The 26,128-nt window shown below is 54.4% G+C and overlaps 2 protein-coding genes across 10 annotated transcripts in view; one reads left to right on the top strand and one right to left on the bottom strand.

The window, feature by feature from the left end:
* The first annotated feature begins 2,982 nt into the window (after nt 1-2,982).
* On the top strand, nt 2,983-9,258 carry Rcor2 (REST corepressor 2). The gene is made up of 12 exons (XM_032896458.1): nt 2,983-3,728; nt 4,396-4,452; nt 4,728-4,808; nt 5,037-5,089; nt 5,180-5,341; nt 5,454-5,578; nt 5,668-5,737; nt 5,820-6,035; nt 7,281-7,358; nt 7,876-7,933; nt 8,061-8,290; nt 8,371-9,258. The coding sequence occupies exons 1-12, from the start codon at nt 3,602-3,604 to the stop codon at nt 8,683-8,685; spliced, it is 1,572 nt and encodes a 523-aa protein (XP_032752349.1). The 5' UTR covers nt 2,983-3,601; the 3' UTR covers nt 8,686-9,258.
* A 190-nt stretch (nt 9,259-9,448) lies between these two features.
* Nucleotides 9,449-26,128, bottom strand: part of Mark2 (microtubule affinity regulating kinase 2) — a 65,419-nt gene continuing 48,739 nt past the window's right edge. For 3 of the 9 annotated variants that reach the window (XM_032896452.1, XM_032896448.1, XM_032896451.1), the window contains exons 2-19: nt 24,452-24,631; nt 24,171-24,224; nt 21,384-21,432; nt 21,054-21,119; nt 20,865-20,935; nt 20,598-20,654; nt 19,730-19,966; nt 18,991-19,110; nt 18,780-18,879; nt 18,583-18,695; nt 17,581-17,713; nt 17,171-17,343; nt 16,866-16,963; nt 15,908-16,069; nt 15,120-15,377; nt 14,095-14,121; nt 12,154-12,198; nt 9,449-11,560 (exon numbers count right to left, since the gene is read on the bottom strand). In XM_032896452.1, the coding sequence (XP_032752343.1) occupies nt 11,200-11,560; nt 12,154-12,198; nt 14,095-14,121; nt 15,120-15,377; nt 15,908-16,069; nt 16,866-16,963; nt 17,171-17,343; nt 17,581-17,713; nt 18,583-18,695; nt 18,780-18,879; nt 18,991-19,110; nt 19,730-19,966; nt 20,598-20,654; nt 20,865-20,935; nt 21,054-21,119; nt 21,384-21,432; nt 24,171-24,224; nt 24,452-24,586 (2,259 nt within the window). In that variant the 5' untranslated portion in view covers nt 24,587-24,631 and the 3' untranslated portion in view covers nt 9,449-11,199. The other 6 variants (XM_032896453.1, XM_032896449.1, XM_032896455.1 and 3 more) reach the window with 6 other exon arrangements.

The raw sequence follows: 26,128 nt of genomic DNA, 5'->3' as shown, positions 1-26,128 counted from the left end.
ACGTTTGTGTCTGTGAACCAAGTGGTAAATCGATGAGCTGCTCTGCTCTGGCTGGACGAGAGCAGGCTTTCCTCTGGATCTGAGGGCCCAGGAGCCTTTCAGAGCCTAGGCGAGAAAGGCAAGCTTCAGGCAGAGACCTGTATGTGGCCAAGCAAGGCCCCAGCTCCCTCCTCAGGATGAGCACAGGGGATAAATGTGCCTGGCTGTGGGCTTGGGCTTGCTGTGAGGCAGTCTGGGTCCTGGCTTGCATCCCTTAGAAGAAGGCAGGGCGCTGTCGTGTTCGCCTTCCCTCCCCTGGGCCAAGAGTAGAAGCTCATCCGTCAAAATGGCGGGAGAGCATTCCCGGGAGACCTGAGCTCTAGCCAGGCTTGCAGGTGGCCTCGGGGAGGTGAGGTTCTTGCTGCTTGCTTCTGAGCTTCCTCAGGCTGCATGAGAGGAGGGGCTGGTCTCTGGCTGGCTCGCTCCCTTATCATACCCCCATATTCCTGGCCACGTGGCACCTCTGCACCCCATGCCTGAGGGAAGAAGATTCCTGACCTTAGGACTTGGGGAACTAGAGTGGGTGGGACCTGGGGTACCGCCTGGACTCGGTTCTGTGGCATAACCACACCCCACAGTCCCAGGGCCGCAGGGAGGGGGAGCTGTCTCTTTAAGAGCCTCCAGGCTGCTAGGAGCAGATGGCCAGACCGGCCGGGGCCCCTTGTCCTTTGTGTGCCTTCTCACAAAAGAGGGGGCCAGCTGGGGAGGGGGCGGCTGCAGCAGGTGGGCGGGGTGGGACCTTGCCTCTCTCCTGCGCCCTTGCAGTTTGAGGATGAAATACATCATTAAAAACCAGTCACTTCTCTGCACCCTGTGGCCCCCACAGTTGTCCCTAAACTCTGACGCCCCTCCTGTGTTGTATCTCACCTCTCTGGCAGAAGGCTCAGTGTATCAGGGCTTTCAGATAGCCCTCTCACCTCAAAAATAAATAAATAATAAAACCTCCCCGCCCTGCCCCCACACCAGAGTAGGATCTTCCTTTGGTGTGTGTGGGCGGGGGTGGGGGTCTGGCTCCAGGGATGAGTGAGGACAGTATTGGGTCCGGGTGGGTGGGAGAAATGGCTGTAGGCCAGAAGGGAAGCCATTGGGGTCCTTGCTAGGCCTTGTGCTGGGGCACCTGGGGCAGCCCTGGAGGAAGGAAACAAGAACTGAGCCCGATGCTTGAGGCCTGGGGTAGGTAGGGTCTTGGCCCAAGATCCTAGGTTCTGCTATGGAAGGAGGCAAGTGGAGGATGGGGGACCCAATGGAAGCCTTGACTAATGGGTACCAGAAGCAAGAAAGACGCCATCCCAGGAGAGTGTGGTGTGCACAATGGTTGCTAGCTAGGCAAAGGAATAGAAACAGGAACACCTCACTATAAAGTACAGGTGTTGGGGGCAGGTCTGGCTTCCTGCCACTCATTTCTAGGGGTCACTGGAAGTCGCTTTGCCTCTTGGAACGGACTCCTTCAGCTCAGATTGCCTCTGGTTCATTTTTTTTTTTTTTCTTTGTCCCAGATCTCCCCACCCTGGGGCTTGGTGCCCAGCTCATGATTTAAGGGGAGGAAAAAGGCCCCATAACCCTGGCCCAAGGTGTGGCGGGCAACGTGGCCGCTGACTGGGTGGCCCTATGTGGCTGGACAGTGCTGAAGTCGGGCGGGGTCGTGTCTGACTCTGCGGGCCGAAGGCAAGGAGCCCCCAGGAACAGGATGCCCCAGCCAGGTCGTGGCCTGACCACAGGACCCGGGCCGGTCGGCCACAGCCAGTGGGTGGGGGCAGGGATCCCCGGTTGGGGCCAGGGCTGCTTCTAAATTTAGGAATCTGATTACAGAGTGGCCAAGGAAGGGAAGAGAGAGGAGGGTGCGAGTGCAGGCTCGGCTCGATCTGGGCATAGCGGGTGTGCCCGGGTAGAGGCGTGTCCAGGAGTCCGGGCTCCCCGTGGGAGGGACGGCGGGCGGGGGCTTCGGCCTGTGTGAGCTGCAGCACGTGCCCCAGGCGGCGGGGACGGGCACAGGCGCAGCTCACAGGCTTCGAGCTGCTGCCGGTGAGTGCGCTGGCTCTTTGTGTGCCTGGCAGGGTGGCTGGGTCTGGCTTTGAAAGTCTCTGCCCACCCCCTCCCCCAACTCCGTCTGTGCCTCCCAACCCGCTTCCCTGTCTGTCACTCTGCCTGTGCCTGTCCGGGGGGAGGGGGGATGCTGCTTCCAGCTGGGGTGACAGTGAACCCAGTGGGGAGCTCGTCCCTTTCAGCCCAGACCTTGCCCTAGAGCTTTCAGGCCCATTCCTCAGTCTTTGATACTACTGTTTTGGGGTGCAGACTGCAGCAGTTGAAAGACACTAGGGTGACCCCTGGGGACCCACAAACCCAGCAGAAACCAGGTTCTAGCCCAGTAGCTCTTGAAGAAATTCATCTTGCTCCTGTCCGGCCTCCCATCCGCTTTGGCCCCCAAGGGCGCATGAAGGGGGGGGGTCCCCTGCGGAAGGGGGGGCAGGGAGTTCCTTGGCAGGAAGGGAAATGGAAGGAAAAGCTGGGCTCCACCCGGGCGGTCGGACAGGCGGCCTCTGGGCCCCCGGGGCAGGCCACAGTAACCAGACCCCACTAGTGTGTGGAACCGGTGTGCTTGTGGGTGGGGCTGACCCTGGGCTTCTCCTGGGGGGCACTGGGGTCTTCCCAAAGGGGACAAGTCTGAGAACTCAGAGACACTAGGGGTGCTCCCTTGGGGGGGTACGCGCTCCCCATTCCGGTCCTGACCCCACCCCCTGGAGGTCTAGCCCCGGCCCCAGGCCCCGCCCCCCGGGCCCTCCCTCCCACCCCAGGGCCAGATGTTCAGCTGGCGGAGGCATCGGCTGGGGGAGGGGTGCTGAGGCCGCAGCCGGCACTACTTCCCTGCCAGCAGCTTCATTGTGTGCGCGAGGAGCGAGCGGCGGCGGAGAGCGGGCGAGCGAGCGGCGGTAGCGCGAGCGCGGCGGGGGCGAGCGAGCGCGCCGGGGAGGGTGCGAGGCGGCGCCCGCGGCTGCGCTCCGCCCGCCTCCCGGCAACTCTGCTCCAGCGCCGCACGCCGTGCGCGCCGTCCTGCCGCTGGGGCTCCAGCCCGCTGGCGTGGTTGCCGTGGGGTCGGGTCGGCAGGGTTACCACCGTTGGGGACCGGGGCATCCTCAGCACAGCCGAGGGGTGCGGAGTCAGCTGCGGCGGCCTCTGCACGGTAGCCCTTGCCGGCCAAACAGCGTGGGCAGGCGCCCGGCGCAGCTCCGGGGCTCCCCGAGGGCAGCGCGCCCTGACTCTCCCCGGGGGAGCATCAACCCCGAGGGGCGCACAGAGCGAGCGTGCCCCCGGCCGCGCCGTCCCCCACGTACCCCCACTTCTTCACAAACTTTTCTGCCGTCCTCGCCCGTGGGGGTCGCAGTGAGCGTTAGGGCTGCCCTCCGGGGCCCCGACCTCACGGACCCTAGCCACGCTGACCTCCTGCCTCTCATAGCCTCACTGGCGACCCCTCCAGGCCGGGCCGGGCGCAGCACTCCAGGCAAGCGCGGCAAGCTCCTGCGCTCTCCAAAGGATCCCGTGCCCCCCGGGGCAGCCGGGAAGGGTAATGCCCTCTGTAATGGAGAAGCCCAGTGCGGGCTCCGGGATCTTGTCCCGAAGTCGGGCCAAGACGGCACCCAACGGCGGACAGCCGCACTCGGAGGATGACAGCAGCGAGGAGGAGCACTCTCATGGTGAGCGCGATGGCCTAGGGTTAAAAGCGCGCTGGTCCGGGGAGGGAACACGGAAGGTGGGGAGGGGGAGAGTTGCGAACCACAGATGGTTTCTGCCGCTCCTGGATTGCAGCCTCAGCCTTCTCGTGCCTGGTGCTGCCTGCACGGGAAATCTACAGGCTGGGCCCTTGACCACCCACCTCCCCTCTGCCCCCAGTCGCTGAGGGAGCTTAGAATGCCTCACTTGGATGGATTGGGTCCTCATACCTTGCAACCTTGCAGGGGACTGAGGTCTGATTGGACCAGGGACTGGAAAGACACCTCCATGCGGAGCTGTGAAGCTCATGTGGTGGGGAGGAGCCCCGAGCTCCCTACAAGGCTGTGGTCCAGATCTAGGGGCAGCCCTCCAAGCTCCCACCCCAAGCCAGAACAAAGCACTTTGCTCTGGCCTGGGCTTTAAAAGTGTCCTCTTAACCTCCCCTTCTGCCCATGGTCATGACTAGGCAGGGTCTGTCTCTCCTAGCCCCCTCTGTCTCAGAAGGTAGCTGGGGGGACTATCAAGGAAAAGTGTGTCTCCTGGAAGGTTGGGTCCCTGAGTGGTCAGGAAGAACTCCAGATCAGCTACCTCCCCTCACTGTATCCTCCCCCCACTTCCCTGGAGTCTTGACTGCCTCCCCTGGCTCCACAGACAGCATGATCCGAGTTGGAACCAATTACCAAGCAGTAATTCCGGAGTGCAAGCCTGGTGAGTGGCAGGACAGACATGGAGGGAGGGAGGGAAGGAGGGAGGGAGGGAGGGAGGGGTGGTGGAGGCTGATGGCTTGGCCTGCAGCCCCACCTGGGAACTCTTGGCTGGCTCCTGCTTGAGGGACAGGCGGTGGGCGGGGTGGGTGGCCCGTGGCACTGTTACTTTTCCTGCCCTGCCTTCCTGTCTGGGCCTCACCCCCCAGCTTGACTGTGCAGCTCAGTGGTCTCCTGTTTCTGTGAGTGCCACCAGGCTAATTCCACTCTTCCTTTTAGAGAGCCCTGCGCGCTACAGCAACAAGGAGCTGAAGGGGATGCTGGTGTGGTCACCCAACCACTGTGTATCCGATGCCAAGCGTGAGTGGGGTGGGCCAGGGTCAGGCTCAGTCTTGGGAGTAGGGTTTTAGCTCCTGTCCTAAGGCCAGCTCTTCCATAGAGGTGTGTGTCTGCCCTACTTACAGGGAACCCTGGCAGGAGCATCGCTGCAGCCCAGCGGCCTGAGACCAACCTGGGCAGTATAAAGGGGGCCGACGAGTGGTCTCCACTCTGGGGACTCCCCTGTGACTCTCCTCTTTTCCCCTGCAGTTGACAAGTACATTGCGATGGCCAAGGAGAAGCATGGCTACAACATTGAACAGGTGGGCTGGGGTACTGAGGGATGGGAGGGGGACGGACCGGGCAGGCGGTACTGCTGTGGCAGAACCTGAGCTGCTTCTGTCCTGGGCCAGGCACTTGGCATGCTTCTGTGGCACAAACATGACGTGGAGAAGTCACTGGCTGATCTAGCCAACTTCACTCCCTTCCCTGATGAGTGGACGGTAGAGGACAAAGTGCTGTTCGAGCAGGCCTTTGGGTTCCATGGCAAGTGCTTCCAGCGGATCCAGCAGATGGTAAGTAAGCCTGTGTTCATGGCCCTCGGAGTGCTTCTCAGCCCTTTAGTCCCAAACGTCCTGCCTGGGGCCAGTCTCAGGTGGACTCGTGTCTCTGGCCTTGCCTCCCCAGCTCCCTGACAAGCTGATCCCCAGCCTGGTGAAGTATTACTACTCTTGGAAGAAGACCCGAAGTCGAACTAGTGTGATGGACAGGCAGGCCAGGCGGCTGGGTGGCCGCAAGGACAAAGAAGACAGGTGGGGGTGGGGGTTGCTGGTGCGGGCAGGGGGCTGACAGTACCCTGGTTGGGCCTTCCCTCATTTTGTGTCTCGCTCTGTGTCAGCAGCGATGAGCTAGAAGACGGACGAGGAGCTGTGAGCGAGGGAGAACCGGATACCGGCGACCCCAAGCGAGAGGTGAGGGTCCCTAGCTGCTCTGCTCTGCCCTGCCCAGCCCTCAGCTTGTCCTTGGACTGCACGAGATATTATTTCCCTTCAGCCTCTGCCATCCAGACCTCTGAACGCACGGCCTGGTCCTGGGAAGAAAGAGATCCAGGTATCTCAGTACCGCCACCACCCACTTCGCACTCGGAGACGTCCGCCCAAGGGCATGTACCTGAGTCCTGAAGGCCTCACTGCAGTATCGGGAAGCCCAGACCTTGCTAACCTCACACTCCGAGGTCTCGACTCACAGCTCATCTCTCTCAAGCGCCAGGTGGGGGCCCAAGAAAAGGAAGCCATGCACAGGGGGGCATCAGTTCTTGAGACCTGTGTTGGGGCAGCTTAGGTATAAGGGAAATGGTGCAGGGCCAAGCCTGGCTCTGTCCCACTGTCAGGGACTTGGTATAACTTGACATTCTTTTCTGCTTTGTGTGTGGGGGTTGGGGAGGCATATGTGCCACGGAGCTCATGTGGTTCTCTTTCCACCTTTACATGATTTCTGGGGATCAAATTCAAGTCTTAAGGTTTTTTGGCAAGCACTTTTACCTTCCTGTCTGGCCAGCTCCCTGGCCTTTTTTTTTTTTTGGACTGGGGACAGGGATTCTTCTATCCCGGGCTAGACTCGAATTTGCGCTGTAATAGAGGATAACCCTGAGTTCCTGACTTTACCTCTACCCTCCGAGTATTACAGGCGTGTCCTGTCATGCCTGTCTATGAAGTGCTGGCTGAGGACCTTGCATACTAGACAAACACTACCACTGAGCTACTCCCTAGCTCTTGTAGGCATTAAACATAGAAGGCTGTCCTTGGCTACAGAGTGAATTCGAGGCTATCTGGGGATACATTATCTCATTACCTTGTGTGTGGGGGAGGGGCTCGCACATGTATGGTGTGGAGGTCAGGTGGTTTGTGGGAGTTGTCTTTCTACTCCGTAGGTATTGGGGATCAAACTCAGGTCAGAACTGGTGGCAGGAAAGGGTGTGCCAGATGTAACATGCATGTATATGATATATGTGTCAGCAGCATGTGTGCCATGGTGCCCATGTGCTTCTTTCTACCTTTACGTAAGTTGTTCTGGGGATCAAACTCAAGTCTTTGGACTTTGTGGCAAGCACTTTTACCTGCCCACCTGTCTCATCCCTCAGCCTCCTGCAAGCCCCAAGCAAGATCTGGTTGGTCTCAATAAGAAAGCTGGATGCTGTGCATTACTTGTAAGCCCAGTACAGGAGGATTAGGAGTTCCAGGATAGTCTTAGCTATATAGCAAGTTTGAGGCCAGTGGGTCCCCCCCCTAAAAACAAACAAACAAACAAAAAAACTAAAAAACAAAACAAAAGATAACTGCCTGCAAAACAAAACAAAACAAAAAGCTCAAACTAAAGAAATGCTAACATGGCTGAATACCAGTGTCCTGAGGTTTGAGGGAGGAACAGACAGGTAAGGACTTGGGTGAGTTGGGTGGTGTTGGCCTTCCTTGGATCCAGAGGTGCATGCTTCTCTCTCCATTTTGGCCTTTATAGGTTCAGAGCATGAAGCAGACCAACAGCAGCCTCCGCCAAGCACTGGAGGGTGGCATCGACCCTCTCCGCCCCCCTGAGGTAAGGCTGTTCAGTTTATTTGGGTGCAAAAGGAGGTTTTTCCCAGTGGCAGGACGGGAATGGGTAGGAGAATCTGCCTAGGAAGCATACATTTTTTCCAAAACATTTTTTCACATTTATTAACTTGGGGGCAGTAGGGTCAGAGGGGTGACCCAAGCCTTAGTGTGTATCTGGGAGTCTGGGAATAACTTGGAGGAATTAGTTCTATGCTGTGGATCCTGGGGATCAAACTTATCAGGCTTAGTGGCAGAAGCCTTTTATCTGTTGACTCTTTTTTCATGTATGTGAGTGTTTATCTGTACCTTTGTAAGTGCACCACACAGATCCATGCTGCCCACGGAGGCCAGAAGAGGGCACTAGATATCTTAGGTTTTAGATGGTTGTGAGTCTGTCGGAATGGCTAACCACAGGTTTTCTGTTGGAGCTGCCAGTGCCCTTACCGGCTGGTCCATCTCTGCTCCCTCCCTCCCTTTGCATAGTTTTAGTTTAACGGTCATTTATATTCCTTGCTTTCCAGGCCAATACCAAGTTCAACTCCCGCTGGACCACAGATGAGCAGCTTCTGGCTGTACAAGGTGGGTCAGGCCCTGGCGAGGTGTATCAAGAAGCCTATAGACCTTTTACCTTTCCAGGAGCTGAAGGTGGGGGAGTAAATGGTTCTGACAGGCATTTACAGTCTGCCACCCTTTTTGACCCTCGCAGCGATTCGTAGATATGGCAAAGACTTTGGGGCTATTGCAGAGGTGATTGGGAACAAGACTCTGACCCAAGTGAAGACCTTCTTTGTGAGCTACCGTCGCCGCTTCAACCTGGAAGAGGTGTTGCAGGAATGGGAGGCTGAGCAGGATGGGGCCCCCACAGCTCCAGTCCCTATGGAAGAGGCCAGGCGAGGGGCTCCTGTACCAGCCACAGCCCTGGAAGAAGATGACGAGGTGAGCAGGGGGTTAGGTGAGTCTCTAAGGATGTTGCGGATGTGCAGGGGCAGTCTCCTCACCCTTTTCTCTCCCCTCAGGTCCAGATTACATCTGTCTCAACATCAGTACCCCGATCAGTACCCCCTGCACCGCCCCCACCTCCACCACCCACCTCGCTTTCCCAGCCACCTCCACTGCTGAGGCCACCTCTGCCCACAGCTCCCACACTGCTCCGCCAGCCACCTCCCCTGCAGCAGGGCCGCTTCCTGCAGCCCCGGCTGGCCCCCAACCAGCCTCCACCACCTCTCATCCGCCCTGCCCTGGCTGCCTCTCGCCACAGTGCCCGCCCTGGTCCTCAGCCCCCACCTACCCTGGTTGGAGCCCAATTGGAGCCCCCTGCACCCTCACTTTGAGCCCTGAATCCTCCACTGCCCAGGGGCTCCTGAACCCCTTGGCTGGGTATCTCTGGCAGCACTAAGGACAGAAGGGACTAGGGCTCTTGCCAGGTCTTTCAGATACCCAGAGCTGCCAGCTGGCACAGCTTGGACCTGTGGGTTCTGCATGTGTTCCTGGCAGCTGAGCTTGTAAACCCCCAGCCAGGGGCTAGATCTCAGGGCCTGCAGGGACTCTGGCTTCCTGGCTGTGACTGGAATGGCTGCCTCCTTGCCTGCCTGCCTGCCTTTGGAGGGCTTGGCCTCTGGGCCTACCCTTTGTGTGTGGTAGTGACTGAGCCTGGGGGCTGAGGGAGAGCTGGTGTGTTAGCTGGCCTCACCCACCTTTCCTTCCTTTTAGCAATAAGTCAGGTGCAGTGGAAGGGGACTGGGGTGGGCATGGCAGAAGCCTGGTGGGAAGAATGTTGGGAAGCTGTGAGGAGGCCCACTCTGTCCACCCCCAAAAGCTTGGAGAAAGAAGGGTTGGGGAGTTACACAGACATGGGTTTATTTTTCAACATTTTTTAAAAAGAAATAAATGCAACCTTAAATGTATGAGTCTTTCATGTGTGCTGTGGGTGTGAGGTAACTGGCCACCCAGCATTAGCCTCCACCAGGACCTAGACAGTAACCAATTCTCTTCTGCCAGGCAGGCGGGCGGGCGGGCTGGGCCACATCTTGCCCAGGGGTGGGGGGTGGGGACTGGGTCTCCGCCCAGCAGGGAGAAGGAACAGGAGGCAGCAGCTCAGATTCCAAACATTCTCTTTATTACGTGTTTGATCCAGAGGAGAAACTAAGTGCAGGGTGGGGAAGAGGGGGCTAGGCAGGGAGGGGCCACCTTGCCTGGGTGTCCTGGCCCCCACCCCTTATCTTGGGAGCCAAGCCATGCCCTCCTGGCCCCCTTTGGAGCACCCGGGCTGTTCCGTAGGGCAAGAGGGGAAAGGAGAAGCCCTTGGTCTGAGCCATAGCCAGTGGAGCACGGGGCTGGAGGGTTGAGGTTGGCAAGGTTTCTTCCTGGAACCCAAGACTCAACGTGTTGGTGAGCCTGACCTGGCTTGGGAGCCAGGGTGATGAACAGGGGTGGGAGTGACAAGACGACAACTGGGGCAAAGAGTGGAGTCATCATAAATCCAAAAAAAAAAAACAAAAAACAAAAAAAAAACAATAATAATAATAATAAAAATAAAAAATAACCCATCACAAAAAAAATGTACAACTCAGGTGAGGGCAGGGGCAGCCTCTGTAGGACTTCCCCAATTTCTCAAGAACTGAAACAGCAGAGAAATAAATTAAGGGATGCAGTGGCCACCACCAGCCAAGCGCCTACAGTCACCCATTCACACACTGGCCTCAGAGGTTAGCAAGCAGGAGTTACTTTGCCCCACCCAGTGGAGGACAAGAGGCTCCTGGCCCTGCCGCCCAATCCAGCCTTCCGCCAGGCAGCCATGGAGGCCCTGGACAGTCTCCTGAGAGGAGGGGCGGCAATGCCAGGAAGAAAAGGCAAGGCTGAGAGATGAGAACGGTGCCCAGATTAATGCCAAGGAAGGGGAAGCGGTAGGGGGATGGTGAGGGGCTGTGCTTTCAGACAAAGACGCCCAGAACGGAGAAGCTGTGTCCCTGTTCCCAAGCGGCCCCCTGGGGGCTGAGAGCCCATGGCGCATTCTACTCCCCTTTACCAGAACTGGGGGTCAGCCCCGCCTTCCACCCGGAGAGGTGGGGGAAGATGGCACAGACTTCTGAGAAGGGGAGCGAATGTCCCCACAGCAGCTCATGGGAGGAAGTGCCCAGCTCTGGGGAAGGCGGGCAGAGGACATGGTATGGAGGGAGCCAGGGTCCCACCGCTCACCCTCTCCAGGGCTGTGCAGTACCCCCACTGGGCCCCAGTATAAGGCCCATAGCCCAAGGGCCTGGGGGCAGGGGAAGGCCACCTCTGGTGGGTCGCTTGGAGGGGAAAGCAGTGGGGAGAGGGGAAGCCCAAAGTGGGCCTGGCGGAGGGCCTGCAGGGAACCCCACCACTCTTGCCTGAGAGTGTTCCAGCCCTGAGCCACCCTCCCAGGAGCCCCACAGATCCAGTCTTGACTGTCCCAATGGGGCAGGGAGGAAAGGTGGCCGCTGGGATTTTTTTCTTTTTTCTTTTTTTTTTTTTTTTTTCTTTTTGGTAATAAAAATTTTTTTGGTTTAGGCGAAATACTTTGTGCAACCGCAGTACCGAGGGGGAAGCCCTGCCCCCCCCAACCCCTTCCCCTTCCTTTGCCTCCTGTACGGGGGAGAGGGGAAGGGAGAGACTTCTGGGCAGGGGTGAATGTGGGAGGAGGAAGAACCACTTCCCATCCCCCACAAACATGGAAGAAAAAACTGAGAAGGGCCTGGAAGGGGACAAGTGCCAGCAGGGGAGACACACCAATTCATCCTGCAGTTTTTCTCCCAGGGGGATGCAGGTTTGGCCCAAGCAGCCAAGTCCACTGGTGGGCCTCTGCCGCCCCTCCTGACAGCCTGTTAAAGCTTCAGCTCATTGGCTATTTTGGAGGCAATGTTTTTGAAGGCCATGGAAGTGCCCGATATCCGCTTAAACCGAACACCGTTGAGAGACAGCCGGGGCAGTTTGCACACCTCCATCTCCCACTGCACAAAGTTCTCGTGGCCGGGTGTGCCATGCACGCACAGCAGCATGTATCGCTCGTGCAGCTCGCTTTGGCAGCTGTTGGCGTCCAGCACCTTGCGGATCTCCCGCATCATCTCATTGGGCTCCATAGAGCTCGTGGTCTTCATGCTCCAAGTGAAGCGCAGGGAACGAGGCTTGGCCTCCCGAAATTCTTCCTTTTCCTTGTCAGTGCCTCCACCGCCTACCACGTGAGGTCTGTGGAGAGGGTAGAGGGAGGCTAAGATGGGGCGGAGACATCCCACCCAGAGGGGAGCCACCCTGGCAGACAGACCCTGAGGCCAGAGAGGAAAGCAGGAAAGAGTGCAGCAGCAGCTGGAAGAGGGAGCAGTTGGTCCCTTGTCCTGGAGTGGCACTTGGGACATGGAAGGCCTCTGGCTCTTGTCTCTCAGGATGGAGGGGTGAGAAGAGGCCAGCTGGGGTAGGTGACAGTTCCATGCGGTTACTGGTTCTTTCTTTAGGGGATCAGGCAGGAGACAAGTGCACTGAGCAGCATCAGGCAGACTGCCCTCCATGAGGATGAGGATGAGCAGCAAGGGCAGCAGGGGCGGGAACCTGGAGTGCCCCCACCCTGCCAGGGCTCTGGTTCCATAATGTGCCAGGACCCAAGCAGGGTCCAGAACTACTGCAGGTAGATGTGGGAAGGGAAATTCTCTGAGGAAAGGGGGCCCCCAAGAAGGAGGCAGGGCAGAATTGCCAGAGAAAGCCAATGGCCAGAGGAAGAGAGGAGCAGGAGGCTGTGGCAAGCCTGGCGGCCTGGGCAGGGCCAGTGCCGGCTCCAGCCCTCTCACCTGAGCGTCTCCACTCGGTCTTTGCTTTCAGGTTCATTCAGGTTCCTCAAAAAACAGAGCGAGGGAGAGTTTAGTCTGGGATCTCTCGCTCCTTCCACCCTGCAGGCACACCCAGGAGAGCTGGGTCTGGGGACATGCCACCAGTGGGTGGGCAGGACCCACGCCCAAAAGCTACTTGTCAGTCATCTGCAGGCTAACACTGCAGTGCCTCACATGGCAGCCTGACTGCCCTTCCTGACAAGGAACCCCAGCCAGGGGGCTGTCCCTCCCCACAGCCCCAGAGATCAGCTCTGGGGAGGAAGGAGTGGCTGTGCAGGCACATGTACCCAGCACACGGCCCAGCAGCAGCAGCTCCTCTTCCAGCAAACACCCAGGCTCAAGCTTGTACTGGAATAGGAGGGCTGGGAGCAAACTTTCCTGCCAATAACGGGTTTCAGAACCTGCAGACGGAGGTAAAGGCCATACTGTCTTAGAAGATGGGAAGCCTCTGAAGAGGCTGTCAAAACTGCTCTTCAGCAGACACCTGGGCCTGGTGCCTGAGGCCCAGTGGGCATGGTCACTGTGCTACTGACTGACTCCTCTACTGCTGGCTGCCAGGCGGCTGCTCACACAAAGCAAGGACTGGGCAGGGCTCTAGGGAGGTGAGAGAGTTCTGGCCCTGCTGAGCGGCTTCTCCAGCGCCTGCCAGGAAGATGAGTGCCCAGAGCTTGAATACTGGGGGCTGCAGGGGAGAGGAGGGACAAGAAGGAGGAGAGAGCAGCAGCAGCACATGTAAAAGGAGCAGGAAGACACAAGACACAGATGCCAATGAGCACACTGTGAGCAGGGCCCGGGTGTGCAAAGGAAGGGCTCCGGCTGCTCTCTCCAGGCCCCTACTGGGCAGCCCCCTGCCAGCCATGCAGCGAGCTGGGGTGGGGTGGGTAGGCAGGGATATCTCAAGATCATATCTGGCCCATTTCTCCCTCAGTTGGGGAGCCAATGCACCTGCCAGGCAAATCCAGAGTTCCCAACCTGGCCCTCGGTCTGCAGCTTAGTACCTGGCGTACCTAGGCCTGCAGAGGACATGGCCAGGCTGAACAAGCCAGGCTCTGTCCCAGGAAGGGAGATGCAGGAGCAGGGTGTGGGCCTCCTGCTGTTCCACCAGGGCCTGGCGGCAGAATGACCCCTGCCTGAGAATATCCAGCTCTTGGCTCTTTGGCAGGCTCAGGCGACATCTGGAGGAAACAGCCCAGAGGAGAGCAGCGTGAGCGCCCAGATGCTGTGCCAGGGTGGGCTGGGTCAGTTCTGCAGCATCCACCAGAAGGGGGTGCTATACTACATCTATAAGGCAAAGGCTCTGGGGGCCTGGAGGAGTCAGACTAGCCAAGGGACCATAATGTCCCTGTAGTACCTCCAAAGTCCTGTCATGCCACAGTCCATAGGAGACAGGTCATAGCCCTGAGGTTCACCAAGCCCAGGACACCCCCAAATGAGACACCATTCCAGATGCGCCTCAACCCGATGGAGCTTACTTGTAGCGCATGCACACAACAAGGGAAAGGGCCAGAAAGGGAGCCCAATATGACCCAAACCTGGGTGGGCACAAGAACACAATCTTAAAGGGACAGTCCCTGAGGTCTCTTCTCTTCTGAGGACAAGCACCTACAGACCAAGGGAGGTCCCTCACTTTCAAAGCCATTTGCTCTGAGGGACCTAAAATGTCCTCTGGGGGAACATGGATTCTAAACCCTGCCAGTGTGAAGGGGCAGGGGTAAAAGGTCAGCTTAGGGCGGTGGCCCCACCAGAGAAGTCATCATCCCTTTAAGATAGCAGACAGAGGTCCACATATACACAAGGTCAGCAGAAAGACAGGAAGCATCAGCCAATGGGGAGTTAGTGATGGAGGCAGGACAGACACAGACAGACAGACAGACAGACACACAGAGCGGGCTCAACGCCTACCTTCTGGCAAACCTGAAAGACAGATTTCTAAAAAAAACAAACAAAAAAGACAAAATAAAAAAGGAAATAAAACAAAAAAACAAAAAACAAAACAAAAACAAACAAAAAAGCCCAACCCCAATCAAACAAACAAACAGAAAACAAAAAACCAACAAGACGGTGTGTGGACAGCAGGTGGGAGGGGGGCTTTCCAGATTCTAGGGTCTCCCCAGTTTTAGAAGAGCCGCTCAGCGAGACCAGAGTCCTGACTTCAGGTCTGCTCGCCCTGCAGCCTCATTAGCATCTGGTGGCTTGGGTGTGTAAGGGATGAGCAGTAGGGGTGGGTAGGTCTGCTCTCAAAAGGTCCCACTTGGCTCTCAGCAGTGTAGACTGCAGAATACAGAGGGGACAGAGTACCCAGGAGATCCCATGGCTGATCCCAAGCCACCTTAAGCCACTCATCTCTCTCTATGATGAGGGCTCAGGCATGAGAAACTCATGAAGAGATTTCCCACCTGGGTCTAGGCCAGGAAGGGACTGGAACCCTGGAGCTGCAGGAGAGGCCACTGCAGCCCTCAGCAGCCATTTCATTTGAGGGCTTTGCCCTAGGAAGCCCTGGGGCAGAAGAACATAGTTAGAGCCAGACATTATCTACCTGTGGGAGGGCAAACAGGGGAAGGAGGTCAAAGGGGGCAAGAATAGACTAGGAAAATCTTGTCAACCCAGCCTGGCTCACGCCTCATGACTTTGCAGCTGCGTCACCAAATATAAGTTTCCATGGGAACCCAGGAGGGAAGAGGGGGCTTTTATTTTAGCATCTGAGTTCACACTCCCCTAGAGAGGAGGCGGCATCGCCCATCTGCTTGGGGCCATCGAATGAGGGGTGCCTGAGAAGAGCTGGGGAAAGGCCTAAGAGGATGAGTCTAGGTGCCTGAGATGTTGACGACAACCCTCTTTTCCAGACCTGCTAAGGCCACAATCCCAGCTCTGTTATCCCCACCCCAACCACCACGCAAGTGGGAAGGTCTGCTCCCAGCCCCTCTCACCTGCGGACAAACTTGGAGGTGAACTTGCTGAAGATGCTGCCAGAGGCCCCCCGCCGGCCCTGGCTATGGCCAGAGGGTGAGGCTGGGGTCACACCGAAGGGCAGATTCTGCTGGTCCCGCACCTGTCGGAGCTGCCCAGCATGGAAGGTGCTTCGACTGGACACACCCCGTGGGAAATTAGTTCGGTCTGGGGCTCCACTACTGCTGCTGATGTTGTGGGCGGAGGGGGAGGCGACAGGGACACGCTGGGGGGCTGTGCTATGGGAAAGAGGTAGGGGCAAAGGCATATGTAAGGAACAGGAAGCCACCAGTACCGAGCACAAGTAGTCTCTGTGATGGGGATGGGGAATGCCAGGGCAGGAAGCAGCCATCACAGAGGACACAGACAGAAGGGACTGACCACTGAGGACAGTAGTGAGATGGTCCAGGGAAGGAGGGAGGGAAGGGAGACAAGGAGGACCCATGTATGCAAACAGTACAGGCTGGATAGAGTTGGCCCTGAACCTACAAGGGGGACAATGAGAAGCCTTGAGTCTGTCCCTAAGGAGGTTCAGAGCAAAAAGCCTTCCATCTGGAGCTTCAGGACAGCTTCCTGTACCCCTGTTGAGGATTGAGGAAAAGGCCTTACTATCATCTGTGTCCTAGTTTGTGGGTGTAAGAACAGAGCTGTTTTCTTGTAGCTAAGATGACAAAACTGAGGCAGCCCCCTCCCCCCAGGTGAGAAGAAACTGTAGGGCAGGGTGGGACAGGCCAGGGGACAAGTGCATCAGCCACCCCAGCACACTTGCCTGGGCCGAGGCACCTCACAGTTACTCTCCGTGGGGGGCAACCCAGAGGCCTTGTTGGGGTGTACGGAGGCAGACATGGATTTCTGGTGCTGGCGGGGCCGGGCCGCAGAGACTGCGGCAGAAGCAGAAGCCGTGGAGGCCCGGGACCCTGGCATGGTTAGGCTAGGAGACAAAAGCAGCGGAGAGGCCCAGGTTAGGGTGAGATAAAGAGCCTGGGTTAGGAAGCAAGGGCAGGGCCAGAGTCAGAGCTGTAGCCTCAGCAGATGCAGATCAGGCCCAGAGAGCAGCTCCAGGACAGTGAGCTACGGAAAAGCCATTGTAAGGAGAGGGCTTGGTGAGTAAGCAGCCTGGGAGGCCAGAGCCTGGGAAGAGAAAACCCAAAATGAAGAAAAGCTGACAGAAGGCCACTGTGTCCGGGCCACGCTGGTCTCCTAGGAAATGTGAGAACAAGGATTCTTCCCTCTGAACAAAGGACAGGATGTTATTAAGGAGAAACTTCCATTAAGCTCGAAAGAGGTGGAGCCAGGATTGTAATACACCAAGCAAGGTGGCAGGCAAGGTGGGGAACTCTGCTGCTTCTGAGGCCACAAGGAAGCCTTTAGTAGGGAGCCCCTCAGTTGGATACTATGGGTTCTGTCCTGTGCTAGGGCCCAAAACACAAAGCCATGTACCTAGACAGATAAGCAATGCTAGCCCGCTAGCCTGCTAGCCGTGGCTGTGATCAGTTTAGTGAGCTGCTCACTGGTACCCTATGCTTGGCAAATGTCAAGGATCAGGAGACAGGAGGGATGGCATGGAGCAGGGAGGGAAGGTAGATGGCTAGACTGAACAGAGCCAGGACAGGACTCTAGGGACATTGCTCTGGAGAGGCAGAAGATGATGCTATTGACAGGAATCACTGCCGACTGTGAGATGTGAACCCCAAGAGCACGGTAGGTAGTTCAGTCCAGATACTCACCTGTCTTTACCATTCTGGATGGAGGCCTGGCCAAGGCTGGCCCTGTCCAAAAGTGGGGAGTTCCTGCTTCGGTTTGTGCTGGTGGAGAGGACGCTGTTCTGTGGGAAATAGAGGGCAAGTACTGTCTCACAGGAGCCAGCGCTGTCCAGTCAGGCTCTTCCCCAGGACCACTGGATGCCCTTGTCCCAAGCTGCTCTGCAGCCCACTTTCTACAGTAAGCTCCGGGACAGCCGAGGACCAGGCCTCAGCAAGGGAGATCAGTGGACAGGAGGAGGCCAGGGCTGGGGGAGTAGCTCATGGCTTACTGTGGAGGGGGTAGGAGTGGTCTTCTTCCTGTCCAGGCCAGGCAGAGGGCTGGCAGGCACTTTGGCGGTGCTGCTGGCTTTCCGCCCTGTCTCTTCCTCAGGCCGCTTATTTTCTGCGTTGTTACTCTGAGTCTTCTTAGAGTAGGAATTCGAGGTGGGAATGGCGGGGACGGCTATGGGGCGATGTAAAATGGGTAAGGCTAGGAGTCCCCTGCAGACCCACACTGCACTCTTGGCATTTTCTTGGACCACAGCCCCGTTCCAGATGTAAATGGAGGGAGTTATTAACCTGCCCATGGCCATGCTATTATGAAGGAGCTAAACCAGAACTGAAATGTAGCCATCACCCAAAGAACCTGTAAGGGTTCAGGAGAAAAGTGTCTTGACTTGCGAGTCCCAAGAGCACATACCCTGGTCACTGGAGCGCCGCTGCTTGGGGTTGGCAGAGACGCTGCGCTGAACTTTGTGGGATGGAGATGGGGCACTGCTGTTGGTTAGATCAGCTGAAGGCCGGGGCTTTAAAGTGATGGTGTCACCTTCCAGCTGCAAGAACAAAATATATGGCTTCAAAGGAGAGTGTGAGTCCTGAGGAAACACCTTCATATGGACATGTGTGCATGCCACACCTCGCCCTTCCATAAGCTCACAGTAAACTTCATCTTACAAGACTAATATAGACCTGTTCACTCATGCGCTGTATGTCAGAAACAAATACGCCAAAGACATGGAACCCCAGAAAGCCAGCTGCTCACTCAGAGAGGACTATTCATGCCTTCCTACCCAAAGGTGCATGTGTGCCAACAAGATTACACACTAAGAACACATAGAGACTCATCCCTTCCCTGAGAAACAAACCAGGGCTCATACCAGGTGCCATGGAGGTATCTGTAGTGGGAACTAAGAGGGACCCTACCACCACCAGTTTAGGAGGCTGTCAGTGTAAACAGGCACTTAGAACCCAAACTGGCAAAGAACAACCCTAAAGCCACCAGATCCACAGCCAAGACAGACCTGTGGCCAAAGAAACATATTTAGATACAAGTTCCAAAAAGAGGCAACACACTAGGGAAGCTTCCTGTAAATCAGATATAGATATACACAGAAACCTAGACATGGATAGTTCCAGACAGACAAGAGAGTATTGGCCCCAACGTGGAACTTCCAGTCAGACCACCTCAGCCCTTTCTGATCAATAGAATGAGCTCAACTCACCCTTCAGAGCCCAAGCCTGACCTTCCTCACGACTCCTGCTCATTCGCTGAGGGCCTTACCAACCATGTTAAGGCCTCATGTTAATTAAGCAGAGTATATGTATTTATGATATGGGTTTCTGTCCTTATCAGGGGTTAAAGGCTGAGTGCCACCCACGGCACAGGTGGCAGGTCAGGGCATTAAAAACGGGAAGCACGCACCTCAGAGCTCTTGTAGCCAAGGAGCAGATAGGTAGCCATCACTTCGTTGTACCTCTGGCCTACCAGCGAGTCCTGGATCTCTTCCCGTGTGTAACCCATTGACACCATCAACTCTGGTGGTTGGGGGAGGAGGACAGTTAAGGCTGGTCTGTCGCCATGTGTGGGCAGGCTCTAGCTCCCAGCTAGCACAGCCTCACCTGTCCGCCGGGGATCCTTGTAGTCAGGGAGTGGCTCCACGTAAGGCTTTAGCTCGTCATCCTCATGGCCCACATTCATCCACCGATCTTTCATAATTTGCTAGGAAACAGAGGGAAGGGCGAAGTGCAGAGGTGGAGGACTCAGCATGGGGGTCTCCATGGGAACCTCAGGATTTTTTTTTTTTTGCCAGCTGGATTCTAGGCTGCTTACCTCTAAAGTGCCTCTCTTACTAGGATTAAGTATGAGAAATTTCTTAAGCAGATTTTCACAGTCCGTGGACATGTAGAATGGAATACGGTATTTCCCCCTCAGTACCCTTTCCCGTAGCTCCTGTGGTTAGAAAACTTAAGTTAACCCCAGGCTAAGGGAATAAGTCTTACAACCAAGATCCAGATAAGCAGACATTGGCAAACAACAGAACTCGGCTCCCAAGTGAGGCAACAAAGCCTTATGCACCATGGACCCTCCTAAAGTGCTTCGGGGAGGTGGACACATATTATCTTCAAAGACAGGATTGAGACTCTTAATTCCTTTGTGCTAAACACTCTTTTTTGTGGATAGGATGTGTACATGCCATGGTAGGGGGGGGGGTCAAAGGACAACCTGCAGGAAGTTGCCCACCTCTACTGGGTATCAAGTTTATCCACTAAGCCACCTTTTTAGCCTACTTTTGTTTGTTTTTGAACTATCTCATTGTCCAGCCCAAGTGGGCAAGAAACTCTCTAACTCTTCCTGCCCTGGCCTTTTCTGCTGCTGGGGTTATAGGAAGGGTCGCCATATCTAGCATGGAAGATTATTTAATTTTATTTTTCTTGGAGGGCCTTTCTCTGAAGTTCTGGCTTAAGGAAAAAAAAAAAAATGGGTAAGTGAAGTTAAGAGGGCAGACATTAAGACCAGAGGCTGAAAGGAAATGAAAAATAAAATGCTGGAAGCCTGCATTTCACTCCACCTTGAGGTTCTGTCCATCAAAAGGCAGGGACCCGCTGACCAGTGTATAGAGGATGACGCCCAGGCTCCAGACATCCACCTCAGGACCGTCATACTTTTTGCCCTGGAAGAGTTCTGGGGCAGCATAAGGAGGACTACCACAGAAAGTATCCAGCTTGTTCCCAAAGGTGAATTCGTTACTAAAGCCAAAGTCTGCAATCTTGATGTTCATATCAGCATCCAGGAGCAGGTTTTCTGCCTGGAAGGGAAGACGGTAAGCATCAGAGCCCCAAGTAGAGAACCCTAAGACCCCGGCATAGGCAGGATGGAGAGGAATGGGAGGAATGGGATCCTCCAGGGCAGGCAGGATCAGTCAGCACAGACAGGCTGGACAGGAGGAAGGCACAAAGCTGGGATCTGTAGGCCTGGGGATCCTGGGAGCCGCATAAAGCGTCAGAGTAGGCCTACGTTTCATGGTCATGCCTACGAGTTCTTTTAGCAATGAGTTGACTCACAGGCAGTGCACATATGAGTACCTTGCTAACATCGGTAACAAGCATGTGTGTCTAGAGAACAGCTGTGACATTAGAGTCACAATCACACTCTTTTCTAGGTCAGCTGCCAGGCTGCCAAAAGGACCAGGAAAGCCTGGAGTATTCCTGTCACACCTGACACTAACAAGGGCAAAGCATCTATGCTTGCTAATGCCATGGTGTGAGCCTAAGTCTGGGCACAAGATCCTTCCTAATCATTTCCAGGTCATCTCAAGTAAGTAAGTAAGTAAGTAAGTAAGTAAGTAAGTAAGTAAGTAAGTAAGTAAGTATCAGCGTCTGGAGTTTCTGGACCACCCAGACCCAAGGGAAGACGTAAGAAATATGAACACACCTCACCTTTAGATCTCTATGAACAATAAACTTCTGGTGACAGTACTGCACAGCAGACACTATCTAAAAGGAAGGAAGAAGAGTTAGCCTGGGGTCTGAAAGTGAAACACAGGGGCTGGCAGAACTGTTGCTGATGACCTATTTTGAAATTATGTAAACAAGCAGAGGATGAAGTACCTTCTTCTAAGGCCACCTGCTCAGGCAGCTCCTCTCCTGTGCCAGACCCCAAGAGGGCAGGGCAGGGCCTACAGCTCAGAGTGGAGACACACCCACCTGGCGAAATTTGGCTCGAGCTTCTTTTTCTTTCATCCTGCCATGGGCCACTAGGTAATCAAATACCTCTCCTATAAGAGATGAGATGGTGGAGTTCAGTGAGTGGGGTGGGAGTAGGGAGTGGGCAGGAACAAGGAGGGGAAAGACACAAGGGTGGGAAACACGAGCAAGTGGCGGTGCCAGACCTACCGCCACTGGCATACTCCATGACAAGGTAGAGCGTCTTCTCAGTCTCGATCACTTCAAATAACTTAACTGCAAAAGAGGGTCTGTGTTGGACTCAGAAGGCACATGTTACACTGTGTCCAGGCTTGCTAAGGACCTCTCGAATCATCCAAATTCCTTAGGGCAGCCCAAGAGCCAAGATGTAGCTCAAGTGTGAGTGGAACCTTCAGAAGCAGTCTGATCCCCTCAGGATGGAATCCACAAGGCAATGCGCTACAGAGAGGGACGCCTGTGTGGATGCGGGCATGTAAGGCCTTGATGAGGGGGAGGAAGAGAGGTGACCGTGCTTCTCACCTATGTTGGGATGATTCAAAACCTTCATTATTCTTACTTCTCGGAAGAGCTGGAAGGGAAGACACATGGGTTCATTTCATGCCTGCCTAGAGACTTTAGGTCCCTTTAGAGTCCTAGTGAGGGTTCTTTTTCTTTTTTCTTTTAAAACAGATCCCCCTCTCAGAGAAACCAAGCTGAAACCTATGGAGAGAGGGAATGACAGCAGAGAGGGATGAAGGAGCCGAGCTAGCTCGCTCACTAACTTACTGCTCAGACTTTGCCCTCTCCCACACCCATCCAAATCTAACCTCAAAACAGCAGTCAGGTGCCTCTGCAGGGGAGAAGGAGCCTGAGCTCTTCTGTCAGCTCAGAGTCCAAACCCTTGAACTGGCCTGGCGACCAGAGAGGTGTTCCAAAGGGATACTGTGTCATCTTTTGACATTAAGATGTCAGGGGGCCTGCACTGGAGATCGGCCTGTCTTTTCCTGAGTCTCTGAGGTAGTAACAGAAGAAACCACCCACTCCTATATATAGCTGATGCCAATTTTAATCAAATCCACCTCCACACACTCACGCTCTCTTTGTAAAACAAAATCAGGGGCTCCAAACCATACATTTCCATACTGAAAGATGACAGAAATGAACCTCTTCCCTGCAGGCAACAGAACTAAAGGAGGGGTTTTGCAACTTCCCAGACTTCATTACTTATGTAAGGAGCAGAACTGGTTGGTTGGTTTGTGGAGACACAGTTATTTGTCTGGGCTCCTAATTCAGGATGTAGTTTTATAGAACAGAGGAAAAATGGCTTCCCTACTTCAAGGGTGTCCCAGAGCTTTGGTGGACCGCAACAAAAGAAACTTGCTTCAACTTTCCCCTCGTCAGAGCCCAGGCTTTTCTCGTTCCTCTCTCATCCAACAGTGCTGGTGGGAAAGCAAAGCTCCTGGCCACCATCTCAGAGTGACCAATGGGGACAGACCTGAGATGGTACCCAGAGCCAGTAGTCACTCTCCCATTCTCAAACATCTCCATCTGCTATGGGAAAGCCTTGAGCCTAGAGCTTTCTAGGCTTGTCTAGACCTTGAAGGGCCACTGTCTTAAAAAAAAAACTCCAATGTTAAGTAAGGGACACTGTTAAAAAGAAATGTAAGCAGAGCTGACTGTCCAGAATGAGACTGGTCTTGCTAACAAAGCACATTGAAAAAAGGCTTTTTAAATGGCTATATTTCTGCATCTTGGGGTGGAAGCAGGAGGCACAGGCATTTAAAGGATATCCTCACCAAATGGTGACTTCAAGGGTCGCCTGGGCACATAATACCCTGTTTCAAAAAATAAAAAAAACCAAACCAGACTAAACCCCTCTATTTGTCTGACACTGGTACCTTCTAATCAGGAAGAAGTGGAAAGAAAAAAGAGGTAGGGAATGAGATGGCTTGGTTGTCAATGGAAATGAACAGAGTAAGCAACAATGAACAGTAAGCCACAATGCTCCAAGGCCTAAGGCCCACTCCACGCTAGCTTTACCTTTGCAGGTTGGAGCCGGTGTGGCAGGGACATGCATCCTCCTTTTCCTCCATAAGCTCTGATAATAACCTGGTGATGACCATATTGCTTCTGTTGTAACAAAATCCCTTCAGAGCTAACAAAATTTGTGAACACCTTGATTCTAGATGTCAGCATGCCAGGGCAGTCACTCTCTACTCTAACTCTGGAGCAACATCCTTCCTAACAGCCCCTGGTTCTTCCTCCTTCCTCCTTCCCTATGGTCATCTACATGGTTATGTCCCTCTAGTTCAGCCACTGTAACAGGCTCATGAAAAAACTCGCTTGGCCCCAACAAAGAACCAGGTCTTAGGAAAAGTGAGCAGGGGTCACATACAGTCAGTACAAAGGCCACAGGAAGACTGATTAACCTGAGTAAGAGGCTCCCTTCCCCTCCTCCCAACCCCTGTCTCCTAAATGCCTTCAGCACAGGAGGATGAGGGGACAGAGTGCTTCCAGTTCTGTCAAGTCACTTGCAAGGTGCTCCCCTTCTGCATTCAAAGTCTCCCCTTTTCTCACGCACAGCACACTTTATAGTTTCTTTAGCACATGTCTCTATTTGGGGGTTGTCGCACAACCCAAGGAAGACCTCAGTTAACAAGGGAAAGAAAAGTTCAACTTCGTCTAGCAAAAGCTGCTTAGTCACAAAGTAAGCATTCAGCAAGAGAGCCTAGAGATCAGGGATGATGCGGACAGCCTTCCCTGTGCCTGCTCACACACACTTAGAACCAAGTCTCCCATATCACCGCTCTGAGATGGAGCTGGCAAAGATCGGGGTAGGTTCTGCTTTCTCATCCCTCAACTTCTAGGGCCACGCCATTGGATCAATAGGTGTCTGGATCTGCATGTACTTCTAGCAATGCTATAGACATGTGTTTCTGCAGAGACCTGGACACAGGCCAGGAGATAACATGATCAGGAAGTAGGTCAGACAGGGCCAAGTGGCTGGAAGACTTCGGAAGAGCCCATGCTTGTAGCCAGGAGGCCTACTGGATAGAATTGCTACAGGAAATCCAACCAGAACCATAGGGAAAGGGCAGAAGTTCTTTGGGTGTTTGTTTTTCAAGACAGGGTTCCTTTGCATAGTGCTGGCTGTCCTGAAGTTCTTCTGTAGACCACACCAGCTCTGCACTCTGAGAAACTCCTGTCTCTTGCACCACTACCACCTGGCTTGAAGGGACAAAAGTTTTAAGGAAGTAGTGTTGCGGGGTCAGCAGATCACCGATAAAAGGAAGTCTTAGAAAGGGATGGGAGGTACTGGGAACTTACTTTCTGCAGGCTGGAGGAATTCAGCTGAGTCTTGTCAATGATCTTCACAGCTACCTGAACATGAAACAAAAAAGCCTATGATCACTTTCTTGACCAGACTATACCAGGACTTGATGCTACTTCTCCTTTGGATTTTCTACTCCTTTTCATGCTCGGCTCCTAGCATACCTATCAGATCTCACTTCTGCAGATAAACAAGGCTAGCTGTGGCAACCAGCACTGCCTGTTGGGAGTGTCAACAGGATAGGAGCTGCTACCATGGTCCCAACCCCAGTGCTCACCTCTTTCCCCGTCAGGATGTGCCGGGCCAACTTCACTTTGGCAAAGTTACCCTTGCCAATGGTCTTAAGGAGTCTGTAGTTGCCAATATGGGGCTGCTCGTCAGCAGAGGTGGCTGAGTTGCGGCCCCGCAGCATGTTGGACTTACTGCTGGGCTTGGAATCAAGGTGTCCCAAGGTGGGCTGCAGGGTGGAAACAGACATGCCTTTACAGGTTGCCCCTCCAGTTGTCTACCACTACCCTCAGCTCTGAAAAAACTGCCAAGAGGCCAGGGGCAGACTCCAAAGTAGACTGGCAGGGATACAAAGAATCATAATGCAGGGGGAAGAAGACAGGGAAGGGCGTCACAGCCAGTCTTCACTGCAAAGGCACACAGCATAAGGTTCAGGGCTAAGATCCTGTACTCAGAGCTCAGGACCTGAGCTGTACCTCATCAGCACCACCAAACCCCCAGTAACCCCCATCAGTAACCTAGTGGAGCCTCTGCCCTCATCATAGCCAGGGGACCTTGTCACACTCCAAGAATGCTGGCTCTCAGTTGCAGGAGCACATGGTCTAACCACTTCAAAGTCCTCAACACCCAGATCTTAGCATCAACCTCTACTATTCATTCTTTACATTTGCTTATTGATGTGTCCAGTGAGATTGGAAGCCCAGGAAGACAGCCTATAATATTCTTTATTCGCATCATACACCTGACAGTATTCAGCAAATCACTGTCCAAGGAATGAATTCAACAACTGGACTGTATAGTGCAGCAGCCTAGCCTGCCCTGCCCTGCCCTGCCCTGCCCGCCTATATTCAATGGTGCAAGTGAGCTGAGGAGAAGCAGTAGTTATATACAAAGAATAGGTATGAAGACTTTCCTGTGCATCAATGATCCCAGAAGCAAAATTCTCAATGCTAGAGGGGAAACAACTCAAATGCCTATCAACTGATGAATGTGGCCTAACAACACAGTGGAGTAAGGTGATCTATGAAAGGAAGCATGGAAACACACTGCTCCACCAAAGAATCTTGAAGACAGAGAAGCTGGCCACAAAGGACCATTCTATCTGACGCTATCTTTGACTGTCCAGAACACACAAACCTAGAGAGGCAAATGCAGAGTCATAGTTACCTAGAGGGTGGCAGAAGTTTGAGGTGATAGGTAAAGAGCATGGCATTTCTCTGGGGATAATGAAAATGTTTTGAAAGCAAACTACACAAGGTTTAATAAAAGTCACTCATCTGTACTTTGAATGGGTAGATGGTATGTGAATTATACTCCAATGTCAAAGGGAATCTTTCATCCCTGCTTTGAGTCCTGATTCACCTTTCAGAGAACATCTGAGCACACTGGAAAGTTGGTTCCACAACCCGAGCCACAGCCAGGCAGAGCCCCCTGTCTTTAAGAGACAGTGTGGAGGGCAGCAGGTTGACTGGAGATGGCGGGGCCCAGCTTTCCCCTCAGATCCCCTCCTGACTCTTAAGGCTTTAAAAAATTCCCTTTTCTCTAACGTGTCCCTGTGCAGCAGCTGTGCACTAGTTTTCCTGATTTGCTAATTCAGACACCAGAAGTCCTCAGATATGGACAATGTAAAGGCCCCCTTGACCCCTACACACAAACCTAGAGAGGATGGTGCAGATTCTTAGTCATCTCTGTTACAACTCAAGTCCCACTGTGCCGATCTGTAGCT

The sequence above is a fragment of the Rattus rattus genome, chromosome 2 (assembly GCF_011064425.1).
Source record: "Rattus rattus isolate New Zealand chromosome 2, Rrattus_CSIRO_v1, whole genome shotgun sequence".
NCBI classification, from domain to species: domain Eukaryota; kingdom Metazoa; phylum Chordata; class Mammalia; order Rodentia; family Muridae; genus Rattus; species Rattus rattus.
This window is presented reverse-complemented; position numbering and strand designations above follow the sequence as displayed.